The 22,640-nt window shown below is 35.9% G+C and overlaps 1 protein-coding gene across 1 annotated transcript in view; it reads left to right on the forward strand.

The window, feature by feature from the left end:
- Positions 1-22,640, forward strand: part of PKN2 (protein kinase N2) — a 133,326-nt gene that overhangs the window by 87,763 nt on the left and 22,923 nt on the right. The window contains exons 8-15 of the mRNA XM_044238639.1: positions 808-917; positions 17,340-17,483; positions 17,801-17,876; positions 18,462-18,636; positions 18,864-18,990; positions 19,479-19,609; positions 19,691-19,766; positions 19,845-19,936. Coding sequence (XP_044094574.1) covers positions 808-917; positions 17,340-17,483; positions 17,801-17,876; positions 18,462-18,636; positions 18,864-18,990; positions 19,479-19,609; positions 19,691-19,766; positions 19,845-19,936 — 931 coding nt within the window. The remainder of the gene's footprint in view (positions 1-807; positions 918-17,339; positions 17,484-17,800; positions 17,877-18,461; positions 18,637-18,863; positions 18,991-19,478; positions 19,610-19,690; positions 19,767-19,844; positions 19,937-22,640) is intronic.

Genomic DNA, 22,640 nt, shown 5'->3' on the forward strand with positions numbered 1-22,640 from the left:
TGGTATAATGACACTTTTAAACTAACTGAAATTTTGATAACCCCTGAACCAAACATATTTACTAGGGTAGTAGCTCAATTAGACAAATGGAGGAGTGGGTGGAGGTTATTCTGCAACAGGTTTATGAAGCACTTGAGAGACATTCTAAAATGTAATTATAAACTATGATCTAAAGGTGTAACTGGGGAGTGGAAGGGAAAGGCCTGTGATAATTCATCCTACTATAGAGCACAGAGGTGAATATGTCAGTGCTTTCCTATATAAAGACGGAGATTTTAGGAAAAGTATGAAAATAAAAATTGCCTGAGGTAACAAGCTCTATAAAAAGTGTAGAGGCTGAAAAACTGGATGATTGCTATTTATATACAAATATACACATACAAAATAGCATTTAATCATTGTGTTTTTCTCAAACACAGAGGATAAATTGGGAGCATCTAGTGGGAATGTATGTACATACAAAAGTAGCCATTTAAAATTCAAAAGCTTCAGGATTAAAAAAGCCCTTACGTTTGTGACACGTGGGTGGCTCAGTTGCTTTAGCCTCCCAAACTTTGTTCCCCCTCAGGTCATGATCTTAGGGTTGTGAGATGGAGCCCCATGTCAGGCTCTGCGCTGGGCATGGAGACTGCTTAAGATTCTTCTCCTTCTCCCTCTGCACCTCTGCTCCCCACCCCAAAAAAGAAAAGGAATAAAAGAAACACCTTACTTTCAGAGGATCATAACACTTTCGTTGCTATTAAACGGTGGTACTTCTGTTTTAAAGGTTTTAAAATACTTAAGCAAGTTTACAAATTGTAATTACAGATGACGTGTGTGCAGTTTTGAAGCTAGATAATACTGTGGTTGGTCAAACGAGCTGGAAACCCATTTCCAATCAGTCATGGGACCAAAAGTTTACACTGGAACTGGACAGGGTAAGATGAAAACATTTTACTTGAATCTTCATTATAATTGTCATTCATTTTGAATGTACATTTTCTGTTTTAGAAGACTTAGAAAAGTTTGAACACAGTGAACGAAGAACCTAGGTATTTTTGACATTCCTCATCTGGTGAGTTATATAAGTCTACCTTAAGACAGAGGTGAACATCAGAGTGCTGTAGTAGCTTTTGCTTGTGCAGTGATTTGAAAATGTCTAGTTTGTATGAACCTAAAAGACAACCGAGTGAGAGCTAATACTGAAATGTATTTATTTTGGTAATGCACTCCCTAACAACTAAGGTGATTCTTCTGACTCACCATTTGTAGTTTATAGTATCAAAGCTGGATTTGAAATGCACTGATGTGCTCCCTTACCCAGCCTTCTGTGTGTCTCATGAATGATGTGAATGGCTAGAATGAGATATGTAGCTTTAGAATCCAGCAGAAGTAAATTTCGTCCACAGCAGATTCAAGTCCATGGTGCTAACTTTATTATTTAGATTCTGATCCATCTATTGGGGTGTGGGAAGAAAATATTAGAACTTACCCCTAATTTTCCCTAAAAAATAAGAAAGATAATCAAGCTTTTTATCATTTAGTATTTAGGTTGATGATACATTTGTCATTTTAAAATTACATATATTAGTGAAAGCCGATTCACAGTGCTTAATGAAGATGTGAGGTGGTGATTATTGCTCTAGAAGCCTCTACTTTAAAAAATATTTTTCCAATTTGTTTCTTTCTTTCTGCATAGCCAACATCCTGATCAGGCCCTCATCACTGCTTTTCTTGGTTCAAAAAATGTTTTATATACTTGAACAAAATGCTTTATTTTCATATACATTGGTTTGCTTACCACCAACTATAGTGAGATGTATAAAAAAGATATCTTAGACAAGTGGTAAGAACTTGATTGATGTTGGCTTTTTTGTTTTTTACTAAAGTAATTTACTAGCTAATCCCCACATGTCTTAATACCAGACTGATTTTCAAAGAATACTACCTTCATCTTGGCATTCGTTCTCTCATTTAGGATTATCTATTCTTTAAAAATTATTGTGAAATTACTCATTCAATCAACAAATATTCATTGGTATCTACTATATTCCCAGCACTTCCAGGCAGTAGATTAACAATGAATAAAAAATAAGATCTTCCAAGGTTCCTCAAGGAACTTAGAAAGTGGTCTTCATACATACCTGATTAGTTGCAGAATTTTTTTACCATTCATCTGAAATGTAAGAGTCTGCCACTTCATTTCCCAAATATACCTTTATTTTGATAATTTCAGTTAAAATGATGTTGAGGTCTTAGAATGCTGGACTAAGGTGTTTATACTTGTCTGTATGGGAGATGGGATGGAAGAGATAAAATGGGAAAATTGATTTGAAAGTTGTATGAAGAACAAATTTGAGGGAGGAGGAACTAAAGGCATGCATGTTGGCTGGCAGCTACTCCAGTGCTACAACTGTAAGATTAGGAGAGCTTGAAGTAAAATTTGGCAGTAGGAAGAGAAAAGATAGTATGTAGGAAATGAAGGGGAAAATAGCATTAGTAACTAGTTGGATTTCAGTACAAGGGAAGGAATTTGTCTATAATTTGCAAAGAAAATAATGCCCCAGTTATTTGAAAAATATATTGGAAGAGGATGGGTTCTATACCTAGTTACTGAGCAATTAAATAAAGATGTGGAACTAGAAGTCAGGTCTGGATAAACAGATTCAGAGATACCTGACTAGAGGTCACAGTGATTGCCATCCAGGTGGATAAGATCAATCCATTCATTTCACAAATATTCATTGAACATCTTATATATGTACCGGGCTTTTTATTAGGGTCTAGATTTACAAAGATAATATATGCTCATTGCTGTAACAGAACTCCTAGGCTTAATAATCACTAATTTTCTGTTCTTTGCCAAGCACTATTCTAGACTCTAGTAATGACTGATTGAAACTCTGAAGTCCATATACTGAGGGACCTTATATCCTAATGAGGGAAAATAAATAGTAAACAAGTTAAAAAAAAAACTACAAGTACAGTGAAGGCAGTAAATAGGGTAATAAGGGAGTAGGGACTACTTTAGAGTAATTAGGGAGTCTCTTGAGACTACATTTGACTTGAGACCTGATGAGTGAAAAGTTGCCAAACTTGTAAAGACCCAGTGAGAGTATTCCCAGCAAGAGGAGACAACATATACAGCCCCTGAGGTAGGAGGGAACCTGATACGTTTTAAGAATAAAAATTGTAAAATAGAAGATCAAGGTAAAGTGAAGTAGATGTAGGTACGTGCCAAATCACTAGGATCTTTTTAAGTTAGGAATTGGGAGACAGTTGAAGGGCTTTTAATAGGGGAGTTGACATCATTTGATTTATCTATAGTAAATGATGTGATAGAAGTAAGTACCATGTACTATAGAAACTGATAAAAGACTTATTGACACACCCTGGGAAGGAGTTTGTAAAGGAAACAAAGGTCTACCAACCAACTCTTAAGCAGTATCCCAAGAAAGGTTTGCCTGCCAAAGAGAAGTCAAAAACTTTGAGTTCAATCAAATCATACCTTAGATAAACATTATAAAAGCTTATCCAGTGAATAATTGCAGGAATTTTGAGGTGATGAAAATCCTATTACATATCAAACAATTGAAAAATGGGCTTTTCAAAAAGTCTATTAAAGAAGAAATTCAGCAAAGATTTTGTAACTGTCTTTCAAGTTAAAGGAGGAACATATGAGGAAAAAGTTAGGGTAGGGATAGCAATGAGATTTTAATTTGTGTGTATTTATTCTAATTGATTAGTAGTGACGTCCTGGAGCTCACCGTTAAGGTTTACTGGATGGGTCTTGGTTTTCAGAGATTATACTGATCAAGTAGCAATGTTTGCCACATTCTTGGAGAAGTGGCAAGTAGCAAGCTGTTGTACATGTTCCATCCTTGGATTGACTGTATACTTTGTGGCTGTTGAGGACAAAGCAAAAGTCAATGGATGGCAGATTTTATTAAAAAATGAAATGAGCTATTATAGAAAATAGTAAGTTCTCTCTCAGTAAAGTTGAATGAGCAACTTGTAAAAGAGATTTTAAATGAATTCTTGTATGACAAAAGTTAAACTTATAAGATTTTTTTTTTTTCAACTCTGATATTTTCTCTTCAGGTAGAAAAACCAGCACTGTTATGTGCTATACTAGCTGTTTAAATAGTTGGACCAATATAATTCAGTCAAGCCCACTAGAGAGGGAAATAATAGTTGGGGTTGTTAATATATACAGATACATTTTTCATGTCTTGTTATATTTGTGGCTTCTTTCTAAACTGTGTGAACACATATAGATATTTATGACCATAAAATGTTTCTTTTAGTTCCCATTCATTTTTAATGTATCAGATTTGCTATGACATTGGCTTTGAAGCCAGGCAAATTGGGCTCATTGTCCATCTAGTACTTAATATCTTTTGAAAATAGACAAATTACATAAACTTACAACTGGGCATTTGTTTCATCATCTCTAAAATGGGGTTAAAATATATGGTCAGCCCTTGAACAACACAGGTTTAAAGTGTGCAGGTCCACTTAATACATGGATATTGTACAATAAAGTACTAGAGATGTATTTTCTCTTATGATTTTCTTAATACTTGGTTTTCTTTAGCTTTATTGTAAGGACATAGTATATAACATACAAAATATATATAAGTTGACTATTTGTGATATCAGTAAGATTTCCAGTCAACAGTAGATTATTAGTAAAGTATTGAGGAGTCAGAAGTCATACTCAGGTTGGTAACCTTTGCGTTGTTCAGGGGTCAACTTGTAATCTTTGTAGGACTGTTAGAAAAACTGAGGTAGTGTATAGAAAATCCCTTTCATTGACTGGCACATTTTAGCCACTCAGTGGCATTAATTCTTTCTTTAGCCCTAGGCTTTGATTTGTGGGTGGCTATGAATTTAAGTATAATAGAAGAATATGATAGGTTATGGGGAATTAATTGGTTGAATGTCATTTTCTTTCACTTCAGAGCCTGTTTAAAGTAATTACAGGAGTTTTGATGAGTGGTATGATCAAAATGAAGCTCAAAGAGGAACACCTAGATGGTTCAGTTGGTTAAGCATCCAACTCCTGATTTCAGCTCAGGTCATGATCTCAGGCTTGTGAGATGGAGCCCCACATACCATCAGGCTTCACCCTCAGTGGCTTGTCTGCTTGAGATTCCCTCTCTCCCGCCCCTCCCCCTCGCTTATGGGTGTGCATGTGCTCTCTTTCTCTCTCTCAAATAAATAAATGGATCTTTAAAAAAAATGAAACTCAGAGGATTATTGTTAGAGGGAAAATAGCTGGTTAAAAGCTTTCTCTTGTAGCCAGGCTATTGTCTAACAAAGTTTTATATTTAAGATAGAACTTAAAAGTAATACATACATACATATAAAATGCAGTAAGAAAGAACTCAAAAGTAAGTTATCCAGGGAGCCTGGGTGGCTCAGTGGATTAAGCCACTGCCTTCGGCTCAGGTCATGATCTCAGTGTCCTAGAATCGAGCCCCGCATCGGGCTCTCTGCTCAGCGGGGAGTCTGCTTCCCCCTCTCTCTGCCTGACTCTCTGCCTACTTGTGATCTCTCTCTCTGTCAAATAAATAAATAAAATCTTAAAAAAAAATAAAAGGTAAGTTATCATCATCTTATAGTTAAGCTGAGACCCAGGGTAGTTAAATATTAATAAATGTCAGAGTTGGTACTAGACCTCAGTGGTGTTCAAAATGAATATTCTTTCCTCTATGGTAGTTTGAATGAGACAGATAACAGTTACATAGAGGAAGAAATAACAGAAAGATAATGAAATCTGAAAGAGAAAATAATTTAAAATTACTTAGACTACAAGCTTAGAAAACTACAAAGACTGGTAACTGTTGATTGGTTTTTCTTTACTTGTAGTGGTGATCTTCACCTAAAATTGTTTTTTTTCCATGACTTCAGATAGTCTTCCCACTTTGGAGTAGTCCTCCCTTTCAGAGTTTGAAAACAGTGCATGACTAAGTAAAGCTATTCATCCCTGAGGCCAGCTAGACTTTCTAGGTTCCTGGTAGGCATGTTCCTTGTCCCTAATTTGATTAGAAACTTCTTTTTGGCAGAGACTACATTCCTTATTGTGATAACCACTTGTGTTTACATATTACATTTCACTTTTTCATGTGCCTTTTACCCTTTTACTTCATCCCTTATATTTATAGAATATTTATTTATGGAAAATGTTTATTGAAGTATTTATAGAAAATGTTATTTTAAACTGTCTGACGTGTTCATGCCTAGCATTTTGCCTCAAATGTCAAGTTTCTTTTGTACGGGATTCTGGAACTTAGTTATTTATACTGTTTCTATCCTTTTCAAGGTACAAAGATTCATAGGACTTTTTGGAGTTAGGAGATACTCTGGAAATAATCTAGACCTAGAATAATTTAAGAAAGCCCAAATTATGTTCCTGGTAGGTCAGGGCTCCATAGAATTGTCTTAGGAGAGAACACACAGACTTTTTGTTTGTTTTGATATTCTGGGTAAGATATTTGAAATTTGCCACTTAAGAAAAACAAGCTTTGGGGCATCTGGGTGGCTCAGAGGGTTAAGCCTCTGCCTTCTGCTCAGGTCATGATCTCAGGGTCCTGGGATTGAGCCCTGCATCAGGCTCTCTACTCAGCAGGGAGCCTGCTTCCACCCCTCTCCCTCTCGCTGCCTTTGCCTGCTTGTGATCACTGTCTGTCATATAAATAAATGAAATCTTTTTAAAAAAAGGATAAACAGCTTTGAAAATTGCTGATGTAATTTAATGTAGCCCCCTCACTTCACAAATTAATAAGGAAATTATGGCCTAAGGATTGTAAGTAAAACTAGCCTAATGTATAATCAAGAACTCTTTTTTAAAATTTTTACTGTAGTATAGTTGACACAGTATTATATTATTTTCAAGTGTACGATGTAGTGATTCAGCAAATCTGTATATCATTTTTCTTCTCACCACAAGTGTAGCTACTTTGCCACTACACAAAGCTGTTATAATGCCATTGATTATATTCCTTATGCTTTTATCCTTTTTCCCTGTGACTTACTCCATAACTGTAAGCCTGTATCTGCCACTCTGTCACCCATTTTGCCCATCCCCTCAGTCCACTCCCATCTCTCTGGCAATATCCATTTGTTCTCTGTATTTATGGGTGTGTTTCCACTTTTCATAAATAATCCAGGATTCTTTTATTTAAAAAAAATTTTTTTATCAAGTAATATCTATGCTCAGTGTGGGATTCAAACTGACAAGCCCAAGATCAAGAGTCACTCCACCAACTGAGCCAACAAGTCACCCCAATAATCCAGGATTCTTAATGAAGTTCCTGTGTTCCTTCTATTCTTATCAGGTTACCCTTTTTATATTTTCTTTAAAAATTTGGTCCTTTTTAATGTTTACTATAAACACATTAGTAGCTATGTAATACCTCATTTTTCCTGAATTCCCTCAGTCCTAGGGGAACAAGCCATAGAATAAGAATACAATGACATTTTAATTTCTTCTGTGTATGAGCTATCTGACTCTGACCATACTATTCAATCTGAGATGCTATTTTTTAACTTAACATGAAACTGCAGGGGCCCTGAATGGCTCAGTCAGTAGTATATGCATCTCTTAATCTCGGGGTCATGAGTTCAAGCCCCATGTTGGGTGTAGAGCCTACTTAATTAAAAAAAGAAGAAGAAGAAATGAAACTATGAAAATATTTACCCTTCTTACCTTTCTGCTGCTTCCAGATTCTATCAGATGACACAATATATTCTCTGAGGCTATGAATCTGGAGACAATGAACTATGTATATAATCATCTACCTTTTTTTTCCCCCATCCCTATCATCTTTTGATGACCAGTCTCCAGTATTTCTTAAGGACTTTGGTTCTTCACTTCAGCATCATTATGGGAGATTAAAGGGAAAAAAGAACAAAACATATATGTAAATAACCTACTTAACATTGTATTATTTCAAAGTTCTTTGAGCATGTCAGCCACAGTGTACCTTTACTCCTTGTCATTTTAGCAATGAATGGTTCTGAAATCTTAAATTTGATATGCCAGACTTAACAAATCTTTTACTTCTCTAAAGGAGATAGTTACATAAAGCACCAAGATTAATGGTTATATAGTAAGTGACAGCTCATGTTGTTATTGTTATTCATCTGGCTCTCTTCTTTATTACCTCAGAACTTGATATTTGATTAACTATTTCCATTTCCTTGATTCTTCAGGAAAGGACTGAAGAAGGGCCATCAGTCCCTTCCAAATTACATTTTCTTTTCCCTATACCCTTAAACTAGTGTTACCCCGAACCTTGTCCTTATTGACATGGTTCCACATAAAACATTCTTCAACATTGTCTTTATATCAACAACACCTGTTACAGAAACTCCCAACAGCCATTCATTTCTACCATCTGTCTTTTCTGCTCTAATTTGCTGAATACTGCTGAAATATTAATCATACCAATTACTGTAAGTTTTAGTTTCTCACCTCAGCTGGGCTTATAAAAGTTATCCTGCATTTCAGATCTTAATCCCATTACCAGAAGCTTTTCTTCCACCTATCTCTTCAAAATTCTATTCCCTCTCAGACTCCTTTGCTTCTGTTTTATAGATAAGATTAAGATCATTAGGATGCAGCTTCCTCAGATTCCTCCATCACCTGCAAATATTTCTGTATCATTTTCATTGGTTTTAGAGAAAGAGGTCTCTCTCAGTCCTGTGAGAGCCTATAAGAATTCAGTTTGTGCTCCAGTTTCCATTCTCTCTCATCTCCTAAACCCTTTTCCATCAGTTACCCCAGCTATCACCTATATATTTTTTTCATCTCCTCTTTTCTTCCCACCTCTGATTCTTTTGCATATGTTAACATTCCTCCCATTAAAAAAAAATTTTTGTTTTGCTTCTTCATAGCTCTGTTGATAGGTCACTCATACTCAAGATCCTTGAAGTAGTAATTTGTGATCACAATCTATTCTTCCTCTGTCATTCATTATACATTGCACTGAAACTTGTGCTGTAATGGGTCCTGAATAACACACATTACATATAGTGTCATTTAATCCTCCCAACAATCTTGCATCTATAATTATTTTCACTGTTTTGGGGATTTTTTGAAGTTCCAAAAGTTAAATAACTTTTCTTGCCCTCACAGCTAGAAAGCACTGATTCTGGGAATCACCGCAAGCATCTGACACTAAAGCCAAGTCTTACCTGACACCAGTATGTTCTTTTTAATAGTGGGCTAACTTGTCTTTTTGTTTCCAATATAGGTTTTATTAATCAATATCACAATAGTAATGATAAAAGCTGACATTTACTGAGTACTGACTATGTACTGAGTTTGTCTTAACTCTTAATTTTCATACCACCCTAGTGTTTGATACCATTATTATATATATTTTACAGATGAGCAAACTGAGGCTCAAAAAAGGTAAGTAAGTAACTTGCCCAAGGTCACAAAACTAGTAAGTAGTATCAAGCTAAGATTTCAACCTATTTGTTGTTCTACAGAAATTAACTGTTTATGCAGTACCAGGCAATCTTGATTTTAGAGGCCTTGTTTTTAATTACTATATTGCCTGATCTGACCTGAACTCTACTCCTCTATATTTTAAATCCTTTAGTGGCAGCATATAATTTACAAGTTAAAGACCAAGTACTTTGCAAGTCTTACGAAGCCCTTCATGACTGTCTCTGCCCATCTTCTCATCTTTATTTCCCAAAGTTTCCCTTCTTAATATTCTAGGCTTTAACTAGATGAAACTATTTCCTATCCCTATGATATACTTCATGCATGCTTAACTTTGTACATTCTTTCCCATGTGACTACTGTGTTCTCTCCTCCTTTAATTTTGTAATTTATATCTGAAAACACAATTGAGCAATCCTTAACCTTTTCTGATCTTCCTACTATCTTTCCCTTCGGAAAAATTGGTCAGTTCTTCCTTTTATATCATTGTGCCAGTTGTATATGCCCCTCTGTTGCCAGTATTTATTTACATTTCCATCTCCCTAATAAAACTGAACAGTTTAAGAACAGGACCATACATTGCTTCTCTTTGTATCTCTGTCACAGTACTGAAGATAGGTATTCATTGAGTATTAACAGGATGAATGAAAATAATTTATGTAAAATATCTTTAAAAAGCAGGTTGTTTCAATTTCCTCTTTTTCCCTCATACATCAACATACCCAGGTGACACACTCTTATTCGTACAGATTCGTACAAATAGATTTCCAGAATGACACACATTAAAATCTGAGGATGAGGGTCATAGACAATTGAAAATATCTTCTTTTTACCTACTCCCATGCTCCCCACACAAGTGAGTCTGACTTGTTTCCCTCTGCTTTACCTGTTATTGTCCTATAGCACTGTATTGGCATTTTAGCTTTTTTCTACCTCTGTGATCTTTAAAGTATCACACAAAGGCCTACATTTAGTGCTGTGAGAAATACAAAACAGCAAGAAATGTTCTTTCCATAAACTACCCTGTGGTCTGGTAGGTTTAAAAAAAGCAGTTTGAGACAAAATAAAGAACTATTTAATTGTGTTTCGGAAACTTAGGGAAGAATTCTACCCAACATGAGCATGCATCAAAAACTTTAAAATACATAAAGATACAACCACCATCAGTAAGCAGCAGTATATAATGGGCTTATTCGTTGTAGAGTATAATATGAATGTTTAAATTATTTTAAAAAGTAATAGAGGAATTTAAAAACATGAGCAAAGAGTGAGTGTCAAGAAGACTAGGCAACGTTTTTAAAGAACAAAATGAAATACTGGACATCTGAAATGGGCATCAGAAATAATTGGGGGAATGGTGGCAATGAAACATGATTGCCATTGGTAAATTGTTGAAGCTGGGTGGAAGCAGAATGAAATAAAACTTAACAAAAATCAGAACTACAACATTTGCAATTGAAAACTAAGTGGATGGGTTAAATAACAGGGGATTTAGTGGTATTGAAGATGAAGCTAAAAAAGTTGCCCTAGGGCAACAAAAAGAGACAAAGAAATGAAAAACATGAAAAAAGAGAGGCTGAGAGATACAAAGAATAGGATGAAAATGACTAATACACTAAGTGGAGTTCCAGAATGAGGGAGTGCAGAAAATGGGACAGTGGTCAAGTCTGAAGCAATAATAACCTAGGATTTTTCAGAAATGATGACAAACATGAATCCTCAGATTTGAGAACACGAGTCCCTAGAAAGATAAATAAAAAGTTATACACATCTAAAAACTCAAGAGAAAGTCATAATGGACTGAATTATTCAAGAACACCCTTGTGAGGGAGATGGATGTTTAATTTGGTCTTGATAAAAAGCGAATTTGAACTGGTACAAAGGAAAGAGCAGTTTGAAATCTCATATGACAGTATAGTTTTTGGCTGGGGAATAAGATACAGGACTAGATACAGAAACTGTGTGTGTAAAGACAGAGGCAGGAAAGTTTAGAATGGGTTTGGGATAATAGGGAGTCTTTGGACCTTTTTATACAATATGAATTGATATAGATAGCAGTATCTATATAAAACAGTTAAAGCACTAGTTTGTATCATAATTGTTTACTTTTCTCTTTCATTGTGAAGAGAGCAGAGTTACCCATATCTGTAGGAGGCAGACTTTTCAAGCAAATATCACAATCTCATATTCTCCATTGTCTTAGTCTCAAACTCTCCTCTTTGTATTTCCTATCCTCCCCAAAGGTCTGAGGTTTCCCTCTTTTTGTCACATTTGGTCCATCTGGAAGATCACCCTTAATGCACTCCTGAACTCAAAAGAGATATGACTGTTTCCTGATGATGTAGTTTTCTGTTTGCCCTTAGTGGATTTCATTGGCCCCATTCCCTATCCTGTGCTTTGCCCCTGGAGGCTGATAGCAGTGAACTTGAACCACTAGGCTCTGACTTATAATGAGAGACATTATTAGGAAGCAGAAGGAGAGGGAAGTCAAGGTGTTTGTTTCCCTCCTTGCCTATTTTCACAGCATTGGTTCAACTATGGCTGTAGCTCCTGATGGACAGTTCCTTTTCCAAGGTTCTGTTAGTTCTCACTGGATTCTGGTAACTAGTGCCTCTTGCCCGTTGAGGCTAGGGGTGGTAACAGATTTCTACTATTGCTTGATGTCAGTTGCTTCCCATACTTGTTGGTTCCTTAACCTTAATCACACCTCCATAAATAGACAATTTTTAAAATTCAGGCTCTTTGGGGTGCCTGGGTGGCTCAGTGGGTTAAGAGTCTGCCTTTGGCTCAGGTCATGACCCCAGTGTCCTGGGATCAAGCCCCACATTGGGCTCCCTGCAAAGTGGGGAGTTTGCTTCTCCCTCTCGCTCTGCCCCTCCCCTGCTCATGCTCTCTGTCTCTCTGTCCAATAAATAAAGCCTTTTTAAAAATAAATAAAATTTAGACTCTTTGAGTGTACAGTTTCTTTGCTGCTGGAACCCTAACTGGTGTTTCCCAAGTCTGTGCTGTCTTCAGAAGCCCACGGAAGGCCATTTAATGGAAGACCAACTAATGTGATATGTGCCATGTTGTATTTTTACAAAGTCTTACCTTTCCTTGGCTCTTGAACTTTCCATGTTTTGCTTTTTGCCCCTCCCCCTTTTTTTCTTTTCAACAGTGCTTCCTAGCTTTCGTTTTCTTGTCTTAGAGGTTCCCAGACTTTCTTGATTCACAGCATCCTCAGTGTTCTAGTTTTTATTTTTATTTTTTTTTTTAACAATGTGTATCCAGGCCAAAAGAAATATCCAACAATTTCATTTATTAAGAAGTACTTACTAAAAAGCTTCTGTGCAGAGAAGGAAACAGAAACAAAATGAGAAAGCATCCTACAGAATGGGAGAAAGTATTTGTGAATCATAGATCAGATAAGGGGTTAACATTCAAAATACATAAAAATGTCCTAAACCTCAATAGCAAAAAAAAAATCTGATTAAAAAATGGACAGAAACTGAATAGACATTTTTATAAAGAAAACATTCACATAGTCAACAGGTAACATGTAAAGGCTCAACATCACTAACCGTCAAGGAGATGGCTAGTCAAAACCATAATGAGATACAACCCGATACCTGTTAGAACAGCTGTCATCAAGAAGACAAGAGATAACAAGTATAGACAAGGATGTGGAGAAAATGAAACCTTTGTGCACTGTTGATGGGAATGTAAATTGGTACAGCCACTATGAAAAATAGTATGAAGGTTCCTCAAAAAATTAAAAATAGAACTACTATATGATTCACTAGTCCCACTCCTCAGTATGTATTCAAAAGAAATGAAAACGAATGATATGATAGCGAACGAAGAAATGATATCGAAGGGCTATCTGCACTTCCATGTTCATTGCAGCATTATTCACAATGGCCAAGTTACAGAAACAACGTGCCTGTCAATGGATGAATGGGTAAAGAAGATGAGACGTGAGATCTATATGGAACATTAGTCAACCATGAGAAGGAGGAAATCCTGCTATTTGTAAACATGGATGACCTTGAGGACATTATATTAAGTGAAATAAGCCAAAGACAAATACTGCATGGTATCGTTTATATGTGGAATCTTGAAAAAAAAATAAAAATAAAAAAAGCCAAACATCCGGGAATGAGGTAGAGAAGTGGATGCCAGGAACTAGTGGGTGGGGAAAATATAGAGAGGTTGGTAAAAAGAAAAAAAAGTGCAAATTTTAATTATAAAATGAATAAGGTCTGAGCATCCATTGTATAACATGGTAACTATAGTTAACACTGTAAATGAAATTTTTTCATTTAAATTCAATTAGCTAATGTAAATGAAATTTACTGAGAGTAGAACTTAAATGTTCTCAAATATAAAATATATGGAATGGTGGATGTGTTAACTAGATGGAAAGAATCTTCAGCATATACGTACAAAATACCTTGGTATACCCTTTTTTTACGACTTTTTATTTATTAGCCTAGAGAGAGAGAAAGCAGGGGAGGGAGCACAGCAAGGAGAGTGGGAGAGGGAGAAGCAGATTTCCAGGTGAGCAGGGAGCCTGGTGCAGGGCTCCATCCCAGGACCCTGGGATCACAACCTGTGCTAAAGGCAGACACTTAATGACTGAGCCATCCAGGTGCCCCTTGATAAACACTTTAATATACACGATTTCATTTAAAAAGTAGTTAATTTAAAAATATTTAGTACTGGGGCGCCTGGGTGGCTCAGTGGGTTAAAGCCTCTGCCTTTGGCTCGGGTCATGATCCCCGGGTCCTGGGATCGAGCCCTGCATCCGGCTTTCTGCTCAGCAGGGAGCCTGCTTCCTCCTCTCTCTCTGCCTGTTTCTCTGCCTACTTGTGATCTCCATCTGTTAAATAAATAAATAAAATCTTTAAAAAAAATTTAATACTGGAGTGCCTGGGTGACTCATTGGGTTAAGCCGCTGCCTTCGGCTCAAGTCATGATCTCAGGGTCCTGGGATTGAGTCCTGCATGGGGCTCTCTGCTCAGCAGGGAGCCTGCTTCCCTTCTCTCTCTGCCTGCCTCTCTGGTTACTTGTGATCTCTGTCAAATAAATAAATAAAATATTTTTAAAAATTAATATCTATGTTTTAAGAAACTAGTACTTTTGAGTGAAACATCTGAGAGGAAAAAATAATTTTATTTCATTTTTATGTAACCAGTTATTTACTAATGGAGTCTGCCTGTTGTATAGTATATAATTTCTCAAAGCGTGGAATTAGAATGAATACAGTATCCCTATCTCCTCTTACACATTTATTTTTCATGTGGAAAAATCAGTTTTTGAGATCTAGTTTAACAAAGATAAGATGTCATCAGAAAGATTGTGGTACATTCTGATGCTCAAACTGAACTTACCGTGAGCTAGTATTTCTTATGGTGTCCCATAGGTGTCACTGTGTTTCTTTTGTAAAGTTAAAATATCCTCCATTGCCCCAAGAGTTCCTCCCAGTTTGGGAACTTCAGCCTTCTTGATGCTTCACTACCTTTTATGATAGATGTGTGCTAGGTTTTTTTTAATTGCAGCACATTTTTTAAGTTGTTCTTCCTTCCTTCCTTCCTCTCCTCCTTATAGGGCTGATTCAACATCTCTTTTTCTGTTTACTTTCAGGCCTTATAGACGTCATACAAATCATTCAGATGCCTTAGATCTACAACAGAGTTATTTCTTTGATTCTAGGTTCAAATTCATAAAAAGACCAAATGAAGCACAGGTTGAGACAGTTTGCCAGAACTGCCCAGGAGTAGCTCAGATCATACTGCTCTGCTATTTTGGTGATGATTTCACTCCATCTAGAATTGTGTTGCTCTTAGAGTTTGACATTACCTAGAAAGATGTCCTTGCTTTCTAGAACTGGCCTACTTCATTTGGAAAATTGCCAGCAAATAAGCAGTCACACTTAGAGTTTAAATTCAGTAAACATTAGTGAGCTCTCTTTATATAAAAGGTATTTTCCTTATTAGGTGCTCTATTCCTGGTTTACCTATCCAAATGCACACAGGATGTTAGAGATTGAAGTATGTTTAGAGTTCCATGAAACAGTGTTATAAGTATCAACATAAAAGATCTTCGTCTGCTCTAGATCACAGTCATCCTCCCCCCTTAAATTATAGAGTCATATTCACAAGGAACAAGGCAAAGACACAAAAAGTGAAGAGCTTTATACCTAAAACCTCAGTGTAGAATTCCAAGAAAGCTAGCCTTCCATCTCAAAGCTTAGATCTTTCTAACACACTTCAGTTTAAAACACAGAAAGAAGTGAAAGCAGAAAGAGAAATGAGTTAATGTATGTTATCAGATTGGCTAGAATAAATACAAATGTAGTGATTGGACCTCTTCTCATCTGGAGAAAGATATAATCTTAACCATGTGTTAACTGTTAGCAGTGTGAAAGTATAAGAACTTTTAACAAATACTAATACCATCACCAGCATCTATGCCTCTTGCATCTATCAGCCCGATCTGTCACAGGTCTTCCTCCCTGCCACCGAGAATACGAAAGGAGAAAGTACACGTACTCTCCTAGTCTGAAAATGTGTAGTGTAAATTACCAGTCTCTGGTTCATTTATTCACCTAGTTTGTTTTCCAGAATAACTTCCCAGAATACTTAAACTTTTAACTTGAGTAGATGCCATTTGCCTAATCTTGAAAGAATTACACTTCTTCTTTCATGACAAGCATTCTCTCTCATAGTAATTATATTTCATAGAGAAAGAGGAGGTGGCCCTGGGTTGACATACTGCCATAGATGCCTTTTTCTGATTAGTTATGAGACCTTCTGGTGCATTGTGTTTTTACTTTTTTTTTTATTTCATGTTGTTTTTTGTCTTCATTTGCATCAATTCATTGTATAATTTAAAGTGAAAATGTTTGTTACTATTAATGCCAGAAGTTTATGTAATAGGCATAAGTTCATAAATTGGAAGTTCTACAGGAAAGAAATAACTTTTTACTTTCTTGAGACTAAGGAGGGGGGTAATGTTTAGCTCTTCTTGTGAATGGTCTGCAGAATCCTGAGAAACAAAGTAATGGAGAAGTCTGGTGCTTTCTAATTAAAATATATGTAAATTATAACATATGTAGAGGTCAGTTTATGGCACAGCTTATAAACTGTGTTCTAATTGATTGTTAAAACCTTAAATATGTTTTTCCACATAAGCATTATTTTTAATGATTACAGAGTTATTCTCTTATATGGATATGGTATAATATACTTGTCCCTAGTTTCTGGACATTTAGGCTGTTGCTGCTTTGCTGCCTTATGTGGGAGGGAGAAGGGTTATAATAAATGAACATCATTTTGTGTAAAACTTAGTCTGAATCTCCCTTCCTACCTGCATCTGCCCTTGCTATTACTAGTCCTATTACCTGGTAGTATTCTTTTGAAGATTAAGTGATCTAATACTTTCAAAGTGCTTAGTACAGTGTGTGGCGTCTGTAAGTGCAGAATAAATGCTGTCTGCAGACCTCCCTAACTCAGCATTGGGATAAGGTAATAAGACAGTTTGAAATGGGTTCTTTGTGGAGAGTACTGAGGTCTTTCAGTAACAGTACAGTAAGTGATACCAGTACTGATGCTGTGACATGGGGAGGAGTTTCTGTGGTCATTCTTCTGTATTGGTTGTTCCAGTTGTGTATTCTTTGTTTAAAAAAAAAAAGAATATCTTAGCTGGAGACTGGTGGAGTATAAATTTCTTCCTTGTAGTTAAAATATGTAAGTTTGTTAATATATAATAGAGAAACATTACAAAGCCCTCTTAATAGTGTGACTTTTTTGTGTGTTATCTTTGTTTATTTGTATTTTATATTTTTTGTGATCTTTTATTCAAGTGTGTGTCCAATGATGTCTTCTCTGTTTTATTTTTTTTTTAATTATCCTAGTCACGTGAACTGGAAATTTCAGTTTATTGGCGTGATTGGAGATCTCTGTGTGCTGTAAAATTTCTGAGGTTAGAAGATTTTTTAGACAACCAACGGCATGGCATGTGTCTCTATTTGGAACCACAGGGTACTTTATTTGCAGAGGTAATAAATATGTTTTATTAAATGTGTATCACTATCATTGAAATTATGTAGGCAGCATGATGTAAAAATGGAAAGAGTATTAGGCTGAACGACAGACAATTTAAATTTTTCGCTCAACTCCACTGCTGCATAGGTGTATTACCTAGAGACAAATCTTTTATCCTCTCTAGGTCTGCTTTCTCACCTAGAAAATAAGAAGTTGGGCTTAAAATATATCTAAGGTTCTCTTAAGTTTTCAAAAGTTAGAAGTTTGATCAATTTCGTGAACCATAAATCCAAAGCTATACTCATGTCAACTTTAATTTTCTTCACTGCAGGTTACCTTTTTTAATCCAGTTATTGAAAGAAGACCCAAACTCCAAAGACAAAAGAAAATTTTTTCAAAACAACAAGGTAGTTACTAAGGAATCAAATATGTCTTTTGGTGTATTCTGATGCATAGGTGATCTGCATTTAAAAGTGATACCTATCTTTGTTTTTGTTTTCCATTCATTTCTAACTTTTTTTTATTAAGGAACATTTCAAACATATTCATGAGTAGAGAGACTGGTACTATGTACCCTCTCTCAGCCTCAACAACAGTCAACTCATGGCTAATTTTGTTTCATTTATATCCCATCCACATACTACTTCAGATTATATGAATCAAAGGTAGACACCATATTGATTCATCCATAAATATTATAGTTATTTGCTCTAAAAGTTCATTCTTTTTTTTAAGAGAATTCTTTTTTAAATCTTAGCCACATATCATTGCTAGACTTGAACAAATAGTGCCTACCTATTTATTTTTAAAACTATTTTCACTATTTTACACTAGCCTTTAATAACAAATAGTTAAGAACTATTTTTGAAGTAACAAATTTTGTTTGTTCTTCATAAATTATAAACCAGTGAATATGAATTTTTAAATTATGGCTTTTGCTAATATATTAAAAAAATTACTTATTCTATTTTCTTTATTCACAATATCCACAGGCAAAACATTTCTCAGAGCTCCTCAGATGAATATTAATATTGCCACATGGGGAAGGCTAGTGAGAAGAGCTATTCCTACAGTAAATCACTCTGGCACCTTCAGCCCTCAAGCTCCTGTGCCTGCTACAGTGCCAGTAGTTGATGTACGCATCCCTGAACTAGCACCTCCAGCTAGGTATGTGTCTAAGATTTTTAAGCATCGCTTTTATGAAATAGTTATTGTAACATTCATACATACTGCTTACAGTGGATCTATTAAAAGTCTGTTTTTTTCCGAATGGTATATTGAACTTAGTGTTCTGCTTACTTTAAAATAATTAAAAAATAAGATTGTTTGCTTTAATTTTAAAGCTATTATTCTTTTGATTACTGTTTTTGGTGAATTACTTTATCTTCTATAAGTGATTCTACAGTAACCAAGTTGGACTTTGATCTTGAACCTGAACCTCCTCCGGCCCCACCACGTGATTCTTCTCTTGGAGAAATAGATGAATCTGCTAAATTAAGAGATTCGGATACACCAGGACAGGCAAGGCATTTTAAACCTTGTATAATTCTTTTTCACCAAATGAATTACCAATAAAAGCATCATAGTGAGGTGTACATTTCATTTAATTTAAATTGCCTGGGTGAACTGTGTTTTTATGTTTCTTGTGAGTGAAACATAAAACCTCTGGAAGCTCATGGGCCAGTACAGATGGAATAGGCTGCTGAAGGTAAAAGGAGCATACGAGCATGGTTGATATTAGATGATATATTGCTTCAAACACTCTTCACCTCCTAACTTGGTTAACATGATTTCTGAATGTACACTGAAGATGATGATAATGTGTTCATTTTTCAAATTTTTTAAGTAAGTGTAATATAGAATTAATAGCTGTAAGAATGTCCATTTTCTGAATTTTACTTTTCTCACTAATATTTCTCTTGACTTTTGAAACTTTTAAACTTTATCTTTACCAAATAAATTGTTTTCTCAGTGTTTCTATTATTTAATGACTACTTAATATTTTATAGGGTTCAGAAACTGTCTTTGATATTGAGAATGATAGAAATAGTATACTTCCAAAATCTCCATCTGAATTTGAGCCTGATATTCCTCAACCAGGCCTAGGATACAGTGGTATTCGAGAACTTGAGGATAGAAGGTAAAGAATATATGCACAGCTTTGCTGCTACATGTTTGGACCCAACTTTTGCCTTATTTTTAATTGACATACTGTTTTCAGATCCCAACAGATGTTTCAGTTTAATCTACAAGACTTCAGATGTTGTGCTGTCTTGGGTAGAGGACATTTTGGAAAGGTAATCTTTTAAGTTTTCTTGGAATGACTATGAAAGTAATAACTGAAATAGAAAATACTTACTTTAATCTCATTTCAGGTGCTTTTGGCTGAATATAAACACACAAACGAGATGTTTGCTATAAAAGCCTTAAAGAAAGGAGACATTGTGGCTCGAGATGAAGTAGACAGGTTAGTGGGGTTTTTTTTTAATGAAATTGTTCATTTTTCTGAAGTTTTAACTCAAGATCATGAAAATTGATGTATATATTGGAACAGCAAAACCTTCCATTTCCATTATATATGAAGAAATTAAATTAATGTATCTATACTTGATTAGGGTAGGCATTAATTACTGTTTATCTTTCCACCCAGCTTCTCCTTATGACAGTTTATTGGTTAGTGGGTACCAAAGAAAGGTGATGAAATGTTTAAATAATTCTGTTAAGTTTTTTATACTTGGAGATGGTAAAGTGTTTGTATGGTACAGAAACTGTTACTCATCTGTGGTCAGATGACACTATTTCCCATTTCATATTACATAAGTAACAGAATGTCAGTTATAGGTAATCTGCACTTAACCCAGTGGTTAATATATTCTGCTTTTTAAAATGTACCTATGTCTGTAGGATACCTGGGTGGCTCAGTGGTTTAAGCCTCTGCCTTCAGCTCAGTTCATAGTCTCAGGGTCCTGGGATTGAGCCCCACATCCGGCTCTCTGCTTAGGAGGGAGCCTGCTTTCCCCTCTCCCTCTGCCTGCCTCTCTTCCTACTTGTGATCTCTCTCTCTGTCAAATAAATAAATAAAATCTTTTTTAAAAAGTACCTATATCTATATTTTTGCTTTCATTTTTCTTAAAATATTTTTTAACCAGGGCATCTTTTTTTTTTTTAATTAAAGATTTTTATTTGTTTATTTAACACAGAGAGAACACAAGCAGTGGGAGTGGCAGAAGGAGGGAAAGGCAGAATCAAGCTCCCTTTGGAGCAGGGAGCCCGACTTGGGGCTCGATCACAGAACCCTGAGACAATGGCCTGAGCCAAAGGCAGGCGCTTAACCAACTGAGACAACTAGGCACCCCTAACCAGAGCATCTTACCTCTCTGGGTTTAATAAATGTAAATTGATATGGATACATCCTTATATACAGTTTTTGAAATGCAAGGGCTTGGGGGACAATATTATAATTGGTTAGAGACTGCTTAGGTGGCTCAGTGGGTTAAGCCGCTGCCTTCGGCTCAGGTCATGATCTCAGGGTCCTGGGATTGAGTCCCACGTCGGGCTCTCTGCTCAGCAGGGAGCCTGCTTCCTTTCCTCTCTCTCTTCCTGCCTCTCTGCCTACTTGTGATCTCTGTCTGTCAAATAAATAAAATCTTTAAAAAAAAAAAAAAAAAAAGACTGTCCTAATAGGATGATTAAATAAAAAACTTTTGCATAACAAATGACTTATTTATTACAGAGAGAGACTTTCACTTGGTATTTATAAGCAATATTTGTCTTAAACCATTTGGAAACATCAGTTGATATGATAGAAGGCAGCCCTGTATATGAAGAGAGCCTAGGACTATGAGTGAAAAGACTGGCTTCTCTGTTCCTGCTTGTTTCTTCTTAATTAATTATTTGACCCCAGGGAAATTCACTGAACATCTTTGAACCTCAGTTAACCCACGTATTTGTAAAACATGTTTACTGGTAATGCTTGCCTTAGTGAATTGTATTAAGTGCTACACACACACACACACACACACACACACACTGCTACTTCTGATGTTTTTCCCCATCATATAGGAAGTTCTTTCTTTCTTTTTATGATTTATTTATTTATTTGAGAGAGTGAGAGCGTGTGCACTCAGGCTGGTAAGGGGCAGAGGGAGAGAAATTCAGGCAGACTCCAGGCTGCATGCTGAGTCCCACAAGAATCCCATCACAGGGCTCAATCTGACAACCCCGAGATCATGACCTGAACTGAAATCAAGAGTCATTCAGCCAACTCTGCCACCCAGGCACTCTGGGAAGTTCTTAGAATTAGGATAGCTCTTGAAAATGAAGCTTTCCTTGGGGTGCCTGGGTGGCTCAGTGGCTTAAATCCTCTGCTTTCAGCTCAGGTCATGATCCCAAGGTCCTGGGATCGAACCCCGCATCTGGCTCTCTACTTGGCTGGGAGCCTGCTTCCCTTCCTCTCTCTGCCTACTTGTGATCTCTGTCAAATAAATAAATAAAATTCAAAGAAAATGAAGTTTTCCTTTATGTAAGAAAAAGAAATTTCTTTTGGATTTGCCTATTTATCTTTTACCTGTTTTCCATATCCCTCAATTACATCAAAATAAACTCTTTCTTGATATGTGAAACTATTCAGGAGGATTTTGCTGAATATTTATATACTATGCTGTGCACCATAGGATATATTTCTAAGTATTTCTATTCTACTGAAGTAGTTGGTTAAAGCAAACCTTTAATCACACTGTCAGTCTTTTTATAACTGCAGTAATACTAGGGTCAACTATTTTTCTTTTATGGAAGAATATTTGCTTTATTCCAGATCTGTGAATGGTAAATTCATTTTTTTCCCAAAAGTAATAGTAAACCCGTACTACCTCTGATAATCTTGGTGGTTTATATAGCTTCTTGCTACCTTGTTACTACTGTGAGTCAAGTCCTAATAGAAGAACGCTTTCTAATTAAATCTCGACAGAATAACTTTAATATTACCGTTAATGAAGGATGTCCAGATCAGAGGATGGAGCTTTAGCCAGAGCCTAAGCTATTAGCTCTACTGAAAATTAATCCAGTCTTGGTGAAAAGTTAATGAGTGATCCTTACTAACTTCAGTTATTAATCCGCATATTCGATAACATGGAAGTAAAATAATCTTCAGTAGAACAGGTACAGAAACAGAG

Source organism: Neovison vison, chromosome 2 (genome assembly GCF_020171115.1).
Source record: "Neovison vison isolate M4711 chromosome 2, ASM_NN_V1, whole genome shotgun sequence".
NCBI lineage: Eukaryota > Metazoa > Chordata > Mammalia > Carnivora > Mustelidae > Neogale > Neogale vison.